The sequence below is a fragment of the Trachemys scripta genome, chromosome 1, assembly GCF_013100865.1.
Source record: "Trachemys scripta elegans isolate TJP31775 chromosome 1, CAS_Tse_1.0, whole genome shotgun sequence".
Lineage (NCBI taxonomy): Eukaryota > Metazoa > Chordata > Testudines > Emydidae > Trachemys > Trachemys scripta.
In genome coordinates, this window is record NC_048298.1 from 101913746 (window position 1) to 101932685 (window position 18940).

General features: G+C 43.7%; 1 protein-coding gene across 2 annotated transcripts in view; it reads left to right on the forward strand.

The window, feature by feature from the left end:
• Nucleotides 1–1445: 1445 nt before the first annotated feature.
• AGK (acylglycerol kinase) overlaps nt 1446–18940 on the forward strand; it is a 57623-nt gene continuing 40128 nt past the window's right edge. Inside the window, exons 1-2 of one of the 2 annotated variants that reach the window (XM_034779598.1) lie at nt 1446–1593; nt 3173–3335. In XM_034779598.1, coding sequence (XP_034635489.1) covers nt 3226–3335 — 110 coding nt within the window. In that variant the 5' untranslated portion in view covers nt 1446–1593; nt 3173–3225. Of the gene's footprint in view, nt 1594–3172; nt 3336–18940 lie in introns of those variants that run through there. The other variant, XR_004646876.1, reaches the window with a different exon arrangement.

The window sequence follows — 18940 nt, forward strand, 5'->3', positions numbered from 1 at the left end:
CCATTCCCGCTGCTCTGCGCCTCATTGCCCCCAACCGGCCCCTCGCTCTGCGGACCACCCCCATCACATGCCCTATTTCCCCAATGGGGGCCCACAAAAAGTTAATCTGGACATGCACTGTAGCTCATGATCAGGTGATTATCCACCAAAGCAACTCAAATCTTTTTCGTAGTCATTGCTTCCCAGGATAGAGTCCCCCATTCTGTAAGTATGGCCTACCTTCTTTTTTCCTAGATGTATTCATTTACATCTAGCCATACTAAAACACACTCTGTTCGCTTGCACCAACTTTACCAAGCGATCCAGTAGGAGAGACTTTAAACACTACCTAAAATTAGTCCCCAAAGAGTATCCCATTATTAAATGAGTGAGTCATGGAGCAAGATATGTATAAAGCAGTGGTTCCCAAACTGGGATTCATGAACCCCGGGGGTTCACAAGGTGTTACAGGAGGTTCTTGGGGGAAAATTCCCTAATGGTGGACAAAGCTGTCCACAGGGACCCTGGGCAGCATGGGGCAAGCAGCCTGGAGCCTCTAGACTTCCAAGAGCTAAGCAGATCAAAGCAAGCATATCTAGCACACTGAGGAGATTTAAACTTCAAAACTCCTTATAAGAAATGGAAAGGGAAGTGGATATTTTTTGCTGTTTTTAAAATAAATAGACAGCTTGTATTGTTTTTAAAATTATTATGAAGAACAAGTTTAAGCTTTGTTGTAACGTTCGTTGTTTGCCTGGACTGCTCAAGACCTGAATGCTTGTGTAGGAGGAACTCTGAGCTGGCTTCTTAAATACCTTTATGCTGTTTCACATCTGATACTCCTTGATGAAACATAGGAGCCTTGTCTTATAATAGGCTTATTCAAAGTGATACAAGCTACGAAAGCGAGATCTTGGAAGAGTGTTGCTGTTTTCATCATGTAATAAAAATACGGTAATGATAAATAATAATTAATAATAAATACTGTGTAATAAAATGTGTTTTTATGACATGCTTATATTTCCAAGATCACTACTTTTTATAGTTTATACTGAGGTAAAGGAGAAAATCCCTGGAAATATTCATTTTTAGGAGGGGGTTTGTGAGACTTGACATTTTAGTGAAAGGGGTTCACAGGTTGTTAAAGTTTGGGACCCATTGGTATAAAGGAAGGGAGGGGAGGGCTAGTTCCCATTACAGTTGCAGTATTATTTAATTTCATTTCTCAAAAAAGTGATTCCATTTCAATTAATTTCATTGGGGTTGTATATCTCCCAGATGGGCCCAATTCCTCCAGCTCTGGTCAAATTAATGGGACTGTGTTTGCCAACTCTAACCATTTTATTATGAGTCTATCACATGGCTTCGGGCCCCAAAGGGCGCCCCTTACTACAGGCCAGGTGGCCCAGGGACCGAGTCAGGCCAACTCCCCTCCCCGCGGGGCTCGGAACCAAGCAGCGCGGGAGCTGTTTCCAGCGGGGACAGGCCGGGGAACGTGCTCCGGCGGCGGCAGGAAGGAGGCTGCAGCAAGGGGAGTGCGGCGCGTGCGGGGGCTGCAGGGACCCCCGTCCCGGCTGAGCATCGGAAGCCCCCGCCCCGGGCAGAGGCTGCAGGGTGAGCGGGGGAGCAGGCGGCGCGGAGGCTGCTGGCGAGGAGAGGAGGGGCGGGCCGGGCCGGGGGCTGCAGGGCGATGAGGAGCGGGACGAGCGCGGAGGTTGCTGGCGAGGAGGGGCGGGCCGGGGGCTTTAGGGCGAGGAGGAGCGGGACGAGCCGGGGGGGGCGTGCCGCGGGCGGGGGGCGGGGAGGCAGGGGGGGGAGCGCGAGGAGGGGCGGGGCAGGCAGGGGGCATAGCGCCTGCAGGGGCAGGGCAGGCGAGGGGTGCAGAGGCTACAGGGCAAGTGGGGAGCAGGGGTCACAGAGGCTGCAGGGACAGGGTGGATGCACAGGCTGCAGGGTGTGAGGGTTGGGTCTTGTAGGCTGCACAGAGGGCATTGGGCTGTCCAATTAGTTGCGTGCCCTCATGTATAGTACAGCACAGAGTGTCTCTCGTTTGTTCTTTTTTGCACTCGATGGAGCCCTCCATGGTGAAAACTGTGTGTGGTGTATAGGCGGCACTGAGTGGGTATATGTAGGGCCCTACCAAATTCACGTCCATTTTGGTAAATTTCACGGTGTAGGATTTGAAAAATCATAAATTTCATTATTTCAGTTATTTAAATCTGAAATTTCATAGTGTTGTAGTTGTAGGGGTCCTGACCCAAACAGGAGGGGGGTGTATGTGTGTGTGTGTGGGGGGGGGTGTCGCAGTACTGCTACCCTTACTTCTGCACTGCTGCAGGTGGCGGCAACTGCCTTCAGAGCTGGGCAGCTGGAGAGAGGCGGCTGCTGGCTGGGAGCCCAGCTCTGAAGGCAGGACCGCTGCCAGCAGCAGCGCAGGAGTAAGAATGGCCTGGTATGGTATCGCCACCCTTACTTCTGCACTGTTGCCTGCTGAGCCTTCAGTCAGCAGCCGCCACTCTCCAGCCGCCCAGCTCTGAAGGCAGCAGCGCAGAAGTAAGGATGGCATGATATGGTATGTATTGCCACTCTTACTTCTGCACTGCTGCTGGCAGGGTGCTGCCTTCAGAGCTGGGCACCTGGTCAATAGTCACTGCTCTCCGACTGCCCAGCTCTGAAGGCAGTGCACAAGTAAGGGTGGCAGTACCACAATCCCCCCTTAAAATAACCTTGCGACCCCCCCCCCGAAACTCCCTTTTAGGTCTGGACCCCCTATTTGAGAAACACAGGTCTCCCCTGTGAAATCTGTATGGTATAGGGTAAAAGCACGCAAAAGACCAGTTGTCATGGGGGTAGGCCAGATTTCAAGGTCCGTGACGTGTTTTTCCTGGCTGAATTTGATAGGGCCCTAGGTATATGGTATGCAGAAACCAAGAGCATTTTTACTGACCTGCCAAGGGAGGAGAGGATTTCCTCCCCAGTTGGAGATGGTTAGGTGACCTTATAATAATTTTTCTGTTGTGGAAAGCATTTTTGTTGTGCAGGCTAACTGTGCAGACGGATCCATCCCTCTATCAATAGGTGTTTTACAGCTCTTGGTCAATGTCTAGTTTCCTTGAAGGGAAAAGAAGCAGAAGTTTTAGAAGCAATAATATCACAGTTGCCTCTGCTCTCATTAAATTAATCTTGTTATTAGATCATCACACTGAGACTTCCGTCCTCTTCCTGCATTGCCCCGTGAAGATAGACATGGCCAGGGTGGTCAGAATGTTTAAAACCTTCAAGACTCACTGGAAGAAAACCACAGTTGGGGTCTGCTTGCTCACCTGGGGAGGAAACTGGCTCTATGGAAAACACTGGTAATTATTACCTGGCCTTAAAGAAGTACGATAACAATGAACCTTTGTCTGTATTTTTGCTAATACCTTTTGATGTGGCACGTGAACAGCAGTGAAGTTGGGCAAACATCTGTAAAACTTGAGAAGGGTGGTTATAGATAGAGCTGCTTGCTTGGGAACCTTTAAACAGAAAGGTTTTGTGAACAACCTACTGGTCAATGACAAGACTGTAATTTCCCTGAGAGGTTCTTACAGTGGCATGCAGGGCCGGCTCCAGGCACCAGCCGAGCAAGCTGGTGCTTGGGGCGGCAGCTTGTAGGAGGCGGCATTCCGCTCAATCCTAGGGCGGCACGGACGCTTTTTTTGTTTGTTTTGTTGTTGTTGTTGTTCCGCTCCAGCTGCCCCGTAGGGGGCAGCGGCATGGAGGATGGGAGCGCACTGCAGCAAGCCCGGCAGGGCAGCCCCCGTCCTTCCCTCCCAGCCAACCGGAGTGGTTGGATACCTCCTGGTAGGGGGCACTGCGGGAGGGGCCGCGTGGCAGTGCCCTGCTGAAGCCCTGGCCGCCCCCCTTCTCTCTCTCCTCGCTAGCCAGGGCACATCTGCAGGGCAGGGAGTCCCCCTGCACCCTGGCTCCGGCTGCGCCGCAGGTGTCTTTTTTGCTTGGGGCGTCCAGAAAGCCAGAGCCAGCCCTGGTGGCACGGTTATCCAGAGAGAAGCTGCATTAGCTTAGCCATAGGAAGTGTACTCCTCGGGGAATTCTGCACCAAAAAATTAAAAATTCTGCACACAATATTTTAAAATTCTGCACATTTTATTTGTCAGAATCATAGAATATCAGGGTTAGAAGGGACCTCAGGAGGTCATCTAGTCCAACCCCCTGCTCAAAGCAGCACCAATTCCCAACTAAATCATCCCAGCCAGGGCTTTGTCAAGCCTGACCTTAAAAACCTCTAAGGAAGGAGATTCCACCACCTCCCTAGGCAACCCATTCCAGTGCTTCACCACCCTCCTAGTGAAAAAGTTTTTCCTAATATCCAATCTAAACCTCCCCAACTGCAACTTGAGACCATTATTCCTTGTTCTGTCAAAATAACACAATGTAATCACTCTGGTTTCAATTATTTTGATAATTTATTTAAACTACAATACAATGGATGGAGAATGGGAGTGGGGAGCGCTGGAGGAAATCCCCAAACCCCCTTGCCTAAATAGTAATGTAGCTAGGTTTGACCCTTTATTTCTAATTATTAGTCAACAAATATATGCAGCCATATAAGAACATAATAACGGTCATACTGGGTTAGACCAAAGGTCCATCAAGCCCAGTATCCTGTCCTCTGACAGTGGCCAATGGCAGGTGCCCCAAAGGGAATGAACAGACAGGTTATCATCAAGTGATCCATGCCCTGTCACCCAATCCCAGCTTCTGGCAAACAGAGGCTAGGGACACCATTCCTGCCCATCCTGGCTAATAGCCATTGATGGACCTATCTTTCATGAATCTATGTAGCTCCCTTTTGAACCCCGTTATAGTATTGGCCTTCACAATACCCCCTGGCAAGGAGTTCCAGAGGTTGACAGTGCGTTGCGTGAAAAAATACTTTCTTGTGTTTGTTTTAAACCTGCTACCTATGAATTTCATTTGGTGGCCCCTTGTTCTTGTATTATGAAAAGAAGTAAATAACACTTCCTTAGTTACTTTCTCTATACCACTCATGATTTTATAGACCTCTGTCATATCCCTCCTTGGTCGCCTCTTTTCCAATCTGAAAAGTCCCAGTCTTATTAATCTCTCCTCATATGGAAGCTGTTCTATACCCCTAATCATTTTTGTTGCCCTTTTCTGAACCTTTTCCAATTCCAATATATCTTTTTTGAAATCGGGAGACATCTGCGTGCGATATTCAAGGTGTGGGCGTACCATGGATTTATATAGAGGCAATATGATATTTTCTGTCATCTTATCTATCTCTTTCTTGATGATTCCCAACATTCTCTTTGCTTTTTTGATTGCTGCTGCACATTGAGTGGATGATTTCAGAGAACTATCCACAGTGATTCCAAAATCTCTTAAGTGTTAACAGCTAATTTAGACCCCATCATTGTATATGTATAGTTAGGATTATGTTTTCCAATGTGTATTACTTTGCATTTATCAACATTGAATTTCATCTGGCATTTTGTTACCCAGTTTTGTGAGATCCTTTTGTAGCTCTTCGCAGTCTGCCTGGGACTTAACTATCTTGAGTAGTTTTGTATCATCTGCAAATTTTGCCACCTCACTGTTTACCCCTTTTTCCTGATTGTTTATGAATATGTTAAATAGGACTGGGCTCTGTACAGATCCCTGGGGGACATCACTATTTACCTCTCTCCATTCTGAAAACTGATCATTTATTCCTACCCTTTGTTTCCTATCTTTTAACCAGTTACCAATCCATGAGAGGACCTTCCCTCTTAGCCCATGACTGCTTATTTTGCTTAAGAGCCTTTGGTGAGGGACATTGTCAAAGGCTTTCTGAAAATCTAAATACACTATATCCATTGGATCTCCTTTGTCCGCATGCTTGTTGACCCCCTCAAAGAATTCTAGTAGATTGGTGAGGCATGATTTCCCTTTACAAAAACCATGTTGACTATTTCCCAACAAATTATGTTCATCTATGTGTCTGACAATTTTGTTCTTTATGATAGTTTCAACCAATTTGCCAGATACTGAAGTGAGGCTTACTGGCCTGTAATTGCCAGGGTCACCTCTGGAGCCCTTTTTAAAAATTGGTGTCACATTAGCTATCCCCCAGTCATTTGGTACAGAAGCTGATTTAAATGATAGGTTACAGATGACAGTTAGTAGTCTTGCAATTTCACATTTGGATTCCTTCAGAACTCTTGGGTGAATACCATCTGGTCCTGGAGACTTATTACTGTTTCGTTTATCAATTTGTTCTAAAACCTCCCCTAATGACACCTCAGTTTGGGACAGTTCCTCAGACTGTCACCCAAAAAGAATGGCTCAGGTTTGGGAATCTCCCTCACATCCTCAACAGTGAAGACCGATGCAAAGAATTCATTTAGTTTCTCCGCAATGGGCTTATCGTATTTGAGTGCTCCTTTAGCATCTTGATCGTCCAGTGGCCCCACTGGTTGTTTAGCAGGCTTTCTGCTTCTGATGTATTTAAAAAAAAATTGCTATTACTTTTGGAGACTTTGGCTAGCTGTAATTCAAATTCTTTTTTGGTCTTTCTAATTATATTTTTACACTTCATTTGCCAGAGCTTATGCTCTTTTCTATTTTCCTCAGGATTTATCTTCCACGTTTTAAAGGATGCCTTTGCCTCTCACTGCTTCTTTTACTTTGTTGTTTAACCACGGTGGCTCTTTTTTGGTCCTCTTACTATGTTTTTTAAATTGGGGTATAAGTTTAAGTTGAGCCTCTATTATGGTGTCTTTAAAAAGTTTCCATGCAGCTTGCAGAGATTTTACTTTTGGTGCTGTACCTTTTAATTTCTGTTTCACTAACCTCCTCATTTTTGTGTAGTTCTTCTTTCTGAAATTAAATGCTACAATATTGGGCCACTGTGGAGTTTTTCCCGCCACAGGGATGTTAAATTTAATTATATTATGGTCACTATTACCAAGTGGTCCAGCTATATTCACCTCCTGGACCCGATCCTTGCTCCACTTAGGACTAAATCAAGAATTGCCTCTCCTCTGGTGGGTTCCAGGACTAGCTACTCCAAGAAGCAGTCATTTAAGGTGTCAAGAAACTTTATCTCAGCCTCCCTTCCTGAGATGATATGTACCCAGTCAATATGGGGATAGTTGAAATCCCCCGTTGTTATTGAGTTTTTTATTTTAACAGTGTCTCTAATCTCCCTGAACATTTCAGAGACACTAACACCATCCTGGTCAGGTGGTCTGTAATATAGCCCTACTGCTATATTCTTGTTTTTCAAGCATGGAATTACTATCCATAGAGATTCTGTAGTACAATTTAGTTCATTTAAGATTTTTACTTCATTTGATTCTATGCTTTTTTTCACATGTAATGCCACTCTCCCACCAGCACGACCTGTTCTGTCCTTCTGATATATTTTGTACCCTGTTATTACTGTGTCCCATTGACTAAAGCAACAGCATATACGATATAGTATCCACTGTTGCTCATTTCAGTTATCTCTGGAATAAATGTTCCCCATAGGGGTCTAAATCCTGGACTGGTTTCTGAAAAGATTTAAACAGACTTAAATTTCAATCCCAATTTTTAAGATTACTGTTAACATGATTTCACTATAATGCAAATATAGCCAAATGATTCTGAACTGCTATTGCTTTGGGGATTGCAATTCGCTCCATCATCTCCCTGTGTCTTTTAAATCAGTGTGACAAGGGCTTAACTGTTTCTTTTTCCCCTAATGTTAAAATGCTGCCAAGGCCTCCGTGGAAAACAAATCTGCTTATGCTGTGTATTATATTTTTCTTATTTCTTGTTCCCTGTTCTTTTTTTCTTCCTAGGGAGATGAGCATTAAATCAGAATCTTTGTTTTGAAGTGTCAGTCTGCTTTGGCTGCTTCCTTCATGCCTAACTCTTGGGACTTAGCTGTTTTCAGGGGAGTTACACTAGCAGAAAATTTGGCCCATAGTCTTTTCTTTGTGATAGTGTAATTGGTTACTGTGGCACTGATTAATGCCATGGAGCATGACGACTTCATGTGAGGAATAAGCAGTGACGACAGATGAACGGAGGTTCTGATTTCATGTACATGCCTCCAATAACCAAAAGACCAGTGAAAGAGAAATATCAACTACACAAAATTATAAGTAGAAATGTCTCTTCTTAATAGGTTGCCTATCACGATTTTTCTATGTGGTGTCAGTGAGTCTTTGAGGCTGTCTCCCTCCCCCCCCTTTCTCTCCCCAGAAGCAGCAGAAAAGCTGACCTTAGGTTCCTATGAGAAAGCTTTGCCCACTCTCCTGGGTGCCCAAATAGAACTATACTCAAGCACTTTCTGCTGCATGGGGGGGCGCCTTGGAGAGCCTCTTGAGGGTGACTCCACGCTCCCTGCTCATACAGTGGAGCAGTCCTCTGCTGCAATATTCAAGGAGGCTTGTGGACAGCACAGGGATATGGGCCCAGTGGGTCAACATATTGCTTGATCCACTGGCCTTCAAAAAGAGTTATGGGCCACATTCAGTACTGCTCCCCTTGTCTTGTCATAAGTGTAGTTGGCACAGAGAATTCCATTTTCATCATGTTTCTCCTCCACCCCAAGACACATTAGTCCATTTATGTGAGCTTTATTCCATTGTTATTTGTATTACAGTAGCACCTAAAGGCCCATGCAAGATCATAGCCCCCCTGTGCTAGGCACATGATCTATGCGTAGCAAGACACATCCCTGCCCTGAAGACCTTACAGTCTAAAACAGACAAGACAGACAAATGGTGAGAGGGGAAACAGAGGCACAGAGAGGGAAAATCACTGTACTGCCTTTGGCCCACATGGTGTATTCTGGAGTACTCTTTTCTACTAACTGTAAAATGTGAACATTTTGCATATGGTATATTTCGCGCTTTAAATTGCAACTGATTTTTGTGCAGATGGTCCCATGTAATTACCTGTAACTTAATAACTAGTGTAAATTAAATTTCAGTTGTTTTTGAATTCATTCTAAATAATGAAATTTAATTGAGCAATTATTTCAAGTTCTGTAGTATGTCCTACAGAGAAGTGATTATGTTGGACAAAGCACAAGAGAATATACTGTGGGGAACAATGCCACACAGGCAGGAGAGAATGGACTAGAAAATGCGAATTTCATATACTTTTCTCCACTTACGTCTCTTTGAAAAGTATCTGAGATTCTCAGTGTCTTAGTTTCAAAATCTCTCTCTCTTTCTCTCCCCCTATATATATATATATAATATCTGTGTGTGTGTGTTTTGGTGGGAAAAGACGGTCCGGTTAGGACTTGAAAAATGTACCTAATCCCTACACATTCTAGCCCATGTGAAAAATACACATGTTGGCACACCCTCCTGAAATGAAAAGGAATAAAACAGTTGTGCACTATTTATTGTGTGCTGTGTTTGATTACAATAAATTGTCATTCACCTTTCTACATATGTTTTAAAATTTTGACTTGCTATCTCTTTCACCCTCTCCTTCCCACCCCCTTTAAGTGCCTTCATTTCTTTTTGGGCTTCAATCCACAGTATTGCTTTCAGAGCATTCAAAAACTATGAGGTTTTCTTAGAAATCATAAGATTTTTAAAAATACTTAATTTGGAGTCTCTTTGGTTGCCTTTGGAGTTTTCAGCATTTAGGGCTCACGTTTTACATTTTTGCTACAACCATGAGATCTAGAGCTTAATTTTTTTTTTTTTAAATGAAAGCTGAGATTCTCACATAATCATGTCTCCAGGAACTGAGACATAATGAAGAACACCAGATATCACAAGATTCACAATGAAATCATGAGAATTAGAAACACTAATTCTGCATTTTTCTCTTCTATAATCATGCTTTATCTTTCCTTATGTTGTTTTCATCATCTTTTTGTCTCTTTCTTCCTCCAATCCCTTTATATCTCTTTCCCTACATTATGTTCATTACTTCCTTCCCCATATTTTCAGTCTCCTTTCTTCCACTCTAAAATCTCCCTCTACCATACTTCCCTTTTCTAACTTACTTTGTTGGTCTCTCACCTGGCCACTCCCACATACTTTAAACCATCACATCGCAACCACAAAATGCTTGAAAATTGTACTAGATTCCTGATAGCCAGGGGACTAGACCCACTAGCCAAAAATTAATATGAAAAACCATGGAGATGGGCTGTTATCCAGGAGCAGCATCCCGCTGAGAAGCCAAGTGATCCTTCCACCAGTGGTGGGGAGTCCTGGTAGGGTCCTGTCTGTAGGCCCTGTTCACCTAGACCACCTTTCTTACTGGTCTCCACTCCTATCACAGACCCTCCAGGCTGCTGCCACAGTGGGTTGGGGGTGGAGATGTCTCTGTACTATAAAGAACTTTTTAAATAGAATGTTGTGACATTTGTTTTTTAAAAATCCTGTTTTAAAAAATGTTTTCCTCCCCGCTCCTCTATGTGTAGAAGGGTCTCTTGGACAGGCCAAAGAGCCACACCAAATGCTTTCAGGCACAACCCTCTTCCCCTTTCTTTCTCTCTGTGAGTGCACCTGCTTGTTTACTGTCAATTTTGGCTCCACGATCCTTTTCCTGGCAAATACACTTCTACAGGACCTGGGGAAGGGGCCTGCATCTTCAAGGAAACAGTGAAACTGACTATAAACAAAGTGCTATCAAAAAAACAACCACTAATCCCCAACATTACTGAAACTGAAAGAGATTACTTGTAACAAAAGTAAGCACATCATTTTCACGTGGAAGTGTGATTTTTTTCAAGTCGATGTCCCTTTAACCTCCCTGTGTTTCAGTTTTCCTGTCTACAAAGTGGAGATAACACTTTCCTACCTGACATGGTTTTTGTGAAGATTATTAATTCATTTGCAAAGTGCTTTGAGTTCCTTGGGTGGGATGAAACGTAACTGTAAAATGTTATTTATCTCAAAACAGTATTTCTTGTGCTTGAAAACTAGGCTTAACATATAGATCTTTCTTGATCTCTGTGGAGAGCTATTGCTGGGGCAGGAGACAGAGGCCAAAGGACAGGTGTGAATTATTTATTTGTGTACTTAATATTTTTCCCGTCCCTTTTCAGAATGCCAGAGTTATGTGGAAAGGAAAGATGGATATTCCTAGGAGTATCTTGAGCCTGATGGGATGGTGGTCTTTAAAATACCCCTTTGCTTAAAACTTGTCTGTTGTTTTATTATTACTACTTATTAGGTATTGTTTCTGGTTTCCTTGTTGTAATCCGTTCTGGCTTAGAACTTGCTTGTTTTATCTTTAGTGTGTTCTGATTTGAAGTACGTTGTTAAAAATAGAGAGTTCCAGGGCTATCTATAGCACTGTATAAATACAATAGAAGGGAATGTTAATACTTAGGAAACTAGCTAACCTTTCCCAGATGGACATCATATGGGAATGGTCTAATTTCCAGGATTTCCCCATAAACCTCTAGGGCAGTGTTTCCCAAACTTGGGACGCCGCTTGTGTAGGGAAAGCCCCTGGCGGGCCGGGCCAGTTTGTTTACCAGCCGCGTCGCAGGTCCGGCCGATCGCGGCTCCCACTGGCTGCGGTTCGCTGCTCCAGGCCAATGGGAGCTGCTGGAAGTGGCGGCCAGTACGTCCCTCGGCCCTCGCCGCTTCCAGCAGCTCCCATTGGCCTGGAGCAGCGAACCGCGGCCAGTGGGAGCTGTGATCGGCCAGACCCGCGGACGTGGCAGGTAAACAAACCGGCCCGTTCCGCCAGGGGCTTTCCCTATACAAGCAGCCTCCCAAGTTTGGGAAACACTGCTCTAGGGGCTGCTTTCCCTAGGGAGGAGGATGTGTCTTGCAGCTTCTTGGAAGCAGGGACAGGTCAGGATCTTTGTCTATAGTTATTCCTCCACTGATGGAATGTGCTGCAGCCTCTGCGCTGTCAGAATTTTGCAGCATTTTTTTCATGCACCCATGCTCCCTTGGTGACGTACTGTTTACACTGGGGAGCACTGGAGGTGCATTTAACCTCACGTACCTGGTGTGCGAGGCAACACTTGAAGCGCTTAATAAACTGAGTTTAGATTATGTTGCCTGTGAGGTTTGCTGTTGTCGACATCTGAGGCTAAATTACTATGCATGAGGCGTACTTGACTAGACTTGTATCTATCCTTTTAGAACAGATTAAAGGTTTAGTGAAATCTTGTGCTTCTGTTTCTGGCACTGCAGGAGTGTCTGACGAAAGGGCTTGCTTTAGTTGACATCAATTCATATTAGCCTCTGACATTCTGGAATTAGCTGTCTGAGGCTTTGCTTGTTCAGCTGAAGGAAGGTTTTTTGGCTCCCTTTGGCTTTTCCATCCTCTTCTCAAGACTTTGCAGGAAGAAACTCATTTAGTTTTTGCCATTTCAAGGTTCATCCCTTTTTTTGTTCAGATGCTGTGATTGTAGCATTAATTGGAGTTATTTAAAGTAACAACCTCTCCAGCAAATGAATGGCAAACCAGCCAAAGCCATCCTCGATTTGCTTAGGGACAGAAGAACTCTGGAGTACCTGCTTTTGGCCAAATCCTCCCCTTAGATACGTACATGGCTCTCACTGACTTTACTGAGAGCTGCACATACATATTTAAGGCAAGAATTTTGCACTTGGTCTTCATAATTTCTCCATAGTTGCACTCCTTTCCTGTGGGAAAATTGGTTAGTGTCCTATAGTGGATGGGGCCCCAAAAATCTACCTTTGGGTCTGAAGAAAATGCCCCTTCTGTACTACAGCTGGTAACAGGAAAGAGAGAGTAGAGCATGGTAACTCGCCACCATGCTAATCAGATGGCAGAGGATTGTGGTAGGTCATTCTAAAGGTCAAAGAGCTGGTATCTCAGCCTTGCTGTGGCAGACACAATTTTTAAATGCAGCATTTGCCCCAGGGAGCGACAGTGGGTCATTGCACTAGCCTTTCACCTTCAGACACATTAGTTCACATCCTGATTGATTTAGGTCACAAGTGAAAATGAGTTTGGCATGGGAGGTCCCATATTCTAGTGTGGTGGGTGGTATGGCTTTGAGAGAGGCACTGAACTGGAATAGCTGAAGTATTGCAGGTGAAAAGTAAAATATGCAAGAAAGATGTGAGAGTTGAATGGGAAGGGGGATAATTTGTACCATACCTGACTGGGCTGTGCCCAACTATAGCCCTAGTGCTATTATTACAAAACTCTAATTTCTCATAAAATACAAATGCTTAAAAAAATCCAAGTGCTTGCATTCAGGATAGAGGCTGCTCCAGCGGCACAGGAAAAGGAAAGGTAGAATCCAGTCCTGCTGCATGTGAGTATGTTTCCATTGACATTCCCTGGAATTATGCCAGTTTACACCTGGGTTTCCTTTTGTCCTATGTATATACTGTCTGGTGTATCATATTTAAGGATGTGCTCAAGATGCAAGGCAAGGGTGCTTTGTGTGCATGCAGCTATGTGACAATTCTACAGTTTTGTTGAAAGTCAAATAGAGGGTTACGTGAGACTTTGGTTACAAAATCAAGGTGATAGAGTTGAATTATTTTTGGAAATGCGGAGAGGACAGGATAGATAACCTTATCTGGTTATATCACTGCATGGTAATTGGCTGGAACTACAGTAGAGTCATTTCAGAGGATCAAAGAGACTCTGTGACTTGGCTGGCTAAGTGGTTATGATCTCTAAAGTCCTAAAAGTTTGGAGCCCCCCGGTGACAGATTGCTTCTTCCTTACATTCTGTCTCAGCGGTTAGATGTAATGAGTTGGTATTGGTACTCGTTTCTGGATTGGAATCTCCAAGTCTGGCAACAGGGTCTGAATTGGACAGCCTTGTGGGCACAGTGCACAAATCATCTCCTTGGATGTGAGCGGGTGCCTTGTCCACCCTGCTCTACAGACATACTCCACGCAATATGTGAAGTCCAAACTGTGCCCCATCACTCACAAAGAAAATAACAATTATAACATAAAAATCAGCTCAAACTTTCTACCCAGTTTTGGCTGCTTCTCAAAATACTTCTCGGCTTATACCCCAGGACTTCTCCCCCACCTCCTGTATATCCAGGTGACATAATGAGTCACCTGCTTAAGTGAGTTCTGCCAAATTAAGTTTGCTAAACTCTTTCCTATCACGATCGACACCTGCTTAACAAAGTGGAGGTTTCAGGCAAATGCTGCCAGCCTGTTACAGTGATGCTTTTGATCGGCTCTTGAATCATAATTGACAGGGAGGGCCTTTATATTTATTGTTTCAAAGTGGTGGGCACAGTGTATAAATATCTGTTGCATTTTCACCTTCCATATGTAACAAACAAGGAGTTGACTTTCACCATAGAAAATATTGGCAAGGTTCACAGGGCTTTGGCTCTCATTGCCAGTAAGCTAAGTGTCATTGGTAGCGTTAATTTGATTGCTGCACTTTATGTCCCTGCCAGATGATAACTCGGTTTGTCACTTTTTTGAAGGTTCCATCCTGAGCAGCTGCTGCAGCTTTTTGATATTAACTTCATTAAAAACATTGAGCATAAATGCAAAGTCTGGGGAAGCTGATTCAGACTGAGCATCTGATTTTCACATCCTCCCAAAGCCAAGCTTGTAATAGAAACACTGATATTCTGGTCGTGCCAAGTGGCATGGATGCTGCAGTTATATCAGGAAAAGCCAAAGGCCTCTTTGATATAACCAACATCTTTTAGGAGCTGCTGTTGTGGTAGTTTTAGTTGTTAAGTGCTGTGCTCGGTCTTATGCAAAAGACAAAGGAAGATGTAATACTCCCCTTGGGTGATTTTTGAGTAAAATATTGGCCTTGATTCTCAGTCCTGGCTGCGGAAACTCAGTACCGAAACCGGGGGTAGAGAGCACCTCTGTATGTTCAGGATTCTGGAGGTATGAGTTAGAGGAGCCCCAAGGGATATTAATGTACACTGTGCTGCAACCGCTCTCAGTGGTCTGGCATGGCAGCTCAGAATAGCTAGAGTGCAATAGACTCTGGCCATGTGTCCTTTCTTCCGGTGGCATGCCCCTGTGCTGGGGCGGGGGAAGGGAAGGATGCCATACAGCTGTTCTGCTGGGTCTGTGTCACTGGGGGTGTTTCCAGATGGCAGGTTCTGGAATCAGGGCCACTATCTTTATGTTCAACACTATGTAACAAAAGACCAAAACTAATTTACAGAAGCAACTAATAGTATTTTCCCATGTGGGTTCTTCACATAAAATCCCCTCCTGCCCTGTCCACCCTTCCAAGGCTCTGTACCACTGTGACCTTTCTTACTGGAGAATTGGATGGGACTCTTCAAAGAGCTTCACTCTGGGCTCTGTCAATGGAGTCGGTCGATGAGATACCTCTTCCCCTTTTTTTCCTTCACTTTCATGGGGTAACCTTGCTTACAACTGGGCTAGCTACGTAATGGTTAATTTCGACATCGGGAAAGCAGCACCAGATAAACCAGCAGATGCTGTACTTTAAATTTGTTTTGCTGTAAGGCATAAGCGGTGTCTGTAAGCCCCTCGAGGGAAAGACCAGGGTAGAAATTACCTGTGGATATCAGCATAGTTATAGGAAATGTCTGTGCACTCTTTCAGGCAATATGATAGATCAGTCAGCTGGTAAATATGTAACTTCTCTCTGCCTCTTTCTCCTCCTTATCAGAGTGTTACAATAACTGTTTCTTTACTTTACTATCTGGTGCTGGTAAATCAAATCCAGAAAGCAGTACAAAATGTCCCATATTTAACTAATCATTCTTTACTAGCTTGCATTTCAAACATCCGTGGTCTGATAACCCAGTATGCACAGAGACTGAATCATGTTTTGTGGACAGAAGGCTGAAATGTGACCAGCTTATCTGCTGTTTTTTGAGCAGTATGGTTCAAACTATGAAAAACTTTAGCTGTAGAAGCCCTCAAAAACCTATTTTTCAGAGCTTTGGTTCTACTATATGGAATGAATAAGGGCAGATGAATTATGGAGGAAAAGTACTGGTACTTCTCCCAGCTTTTGTTTTATTTTTTAACAGGGAGGGTAAAAACAATTTACCAGGGAACCATAGGGATAGACAAAATTTGTAAAGAAATTAAAACTAGAGCACAAGCTAGCAGCTACCTTGGGAAAAGTACTGGCTCATAACTTCGCTCACTTTGATCCTAGACAATAAGGGGTAGCACCAACCATGCGGTGAAAACAATTATGACTTAAATAAACATATACTGAATCTAAAAATTAACAAAGAAGGAAATGAATGAATGAAAAACCACCAGTGGCAGCAGTTCCTGTGTTTGGAAGTGTCATGCGCATGCTCTGATGAGGCTGTTTAGCATATCAGTGACTTGACAGCTCACTGTAGACAACCTGCATCTGGAAGTTGGTATGAGAACTGCAGAAGCTGCAAACTTTATGGAATGTCCTGGTTTAAACTTGCAGTTTGTGTAAATTGGTCCATGGGATTATTTATGTATTACTTGCCCACATTCACCATATCTGGCCTTGAATACAAATATTAAAGAGAGCATGGTGGGACGTCCTGCTTGGTTCCCAGAATTGTAAGCCACTGTGTTACCCCTCTCAGCCTCATCAAGTAAGAGCTTTGCTGTTGCTAAGCTATGTGTCAGCTTCCTGATACGCCAGCTTGTCTGTCTTGCCAACAGACTATTCAGAACACTGTCAATCCAAATCTTGCCTTGCAGGTAACAATCAGTGAACTCCAGAGTTCCCCAGAGACTTCTCCCTGCAGTGTCTGGTCCCTCTCACTGGACGCTCACAGAAGTTAAGTTTGCTGCCTCCAAAGACACAGAACACATACCAGCCTGATAGTTTAGCTGAAGACTCACACTTTGCTATAATACACAGCACAGAGATGGTTTTGTAATAAAAGAAGAATAAGTTTATTAACAATGAACAGAAGTTTGTGATGGTAAGACTATAAAAACAAATATAGTTACATACAAAACAAAACATGCTTTCTAGTGACTAAAAGTCAATTTCAGCAAGTTGTTATCTTTGTCCAGAGACACAAAGATATTACTCCCCATCTTCACAGGCTCAGAGGGCACTGAACCCCGAGTCCCCTCAGTGATGGATAACTAAAGTATTTTTGTCCCCCTTATGTTATACAAGTCTCTTGTCTCTGCTTCAAGAGCCATGAAGGCTTCCTTTTGTGCAGATTCAGCACTGCAGATGTGATTGTTAAATGGTCTTCTCCCCAGCTCCTTTAGCTTGATGGCTTTGTTTACCTTGTATGTAAATGTACTTCCATTGTCCTCTGTGTGTAACCAAGCTGGTCAGACAGATAAATATATGTTCTTTTGTCTAGGGAAGGCTGCCTTTTATGCTCTGCCTCCCAAACACATTTTAAGAACATATTTCCTGCACACATGTAACTCTTTACATGCTAACCATACACACCTCACACAATAATATTAATCACCAGTGTGTTCCTGGCTTTCATAAAAGATGTACTTTTATAGTATAAAACTCGATATACTTTTATAGTATAATATTGTATGCAATCAGTTGATTCAATTGCTTATTTTTGGGGTTCAGATCTTCTGTTCTCCCTCTCCTCCCCTCCCCCCAGGGTGTCTGGACCCTGATTGTCGCACATGAATGTCCAAATAATATGGCCTTAAAAATTAACCATACTCATCTGTTGACAAAGAACTCCTTATCTATTAATAAGGTACTATCTTCTCCTGGGCTGAAAATTGGTTTGGATGGATTCATCTTGCTCTATAGCCTCAAATCCATCAAACTCAGGCTTTGGTGGATCACAAGAGACAGTGAATTTTAAAGTAGAGGTTCTCCACCAATAATGGAGTGCTGGGAGTGCTGCCTCGCTCTTGGAGGTCAGCACTGGGTATGAACAACAAGAGCATGCCATCTGATAACTGCTGTAGGACACAGGGGAGAATTGGTATTGGGGATAGCCTAGTCCAAGCCATAATTTGCTTACTGAGCTGAGACCAGAAGGTTGAAGGTGGGGCTGAAGTATCTAGTCAGTGGTGCAGTATGGACTTACTGGGCTATATTAATAACTTCATGGTTTACTGTTTGGAATTAGCCGTGAGGGTTCTGTTACCCTGGCACTCAGTATAGCAAATGTAGGGAAATATTTGACATGCAATCCATTTCAGAGCTGGAATTGCGTTAACTATTATTCCGTAGTAAAATTACTGCAATTAGTCACAAATCTGTCACTTCTGGAAGTAATGTTCCTGTTTTTTAATACAAATGATTTATTACTTTAGTTTTAAAGAGTAAACATTAGGTTAAAGGAATGCTGCTGCCTCTGAGGAAAACTTTGATAAATATTCTAATTAGGCACTATTTGGAGGATATATTATTTATATGCTTTCTCTCTTGTTTTAGCCTTCCTTTTGTCTTTTTGTTATTACTAAGGCTATTTCCATGGCTTTTGTGTTGCTAAGTCAATTCATTTGTTCCCCTAATTTATTCCTCACCTGAAATCACCATTCCTCTGCTTTTGTGGCATCACGATTGACTGCTACAGTAACCAATGGTGATGTAACAAAGAGCAGACTATCTGATTCTGAGTGAGGGATAAACAGCCTAAGATTGTGAATTTGTATGAATCGATGATCCTGTTTTAATGCAGATGCCTTTAACAAGGTGTCACATTCTGGAGTGCAACCTAGACCAGTAGTAGGTTGTGTCACTGTCACCATCTGTCCTGTAACCCTGGATGCCTTAAAATGCTCTGCTGCTGTAGCTCCATGTCTGGAGAAGCATGCTGTTGTCTGAGTATCTGTGTGGTGTGCAGGCCTGGTTCAGCACTCTGATACCAGCAGCCTGCCTACAACACAACAGCCCCAGCCTGGTTTCCAGCAGCCTTGGTTATGACTTGCTGAGTGACCCCAGCACGCCCCCAGTCCTGAATTTCCCCAGAACTGTCTACCCTGAATGTCCAGCGCTCTCCTGGAGCATTCAGAGGAGAGAGAAGGTCCATTGTTTCTTCGAAGAGACAAACACACAGTG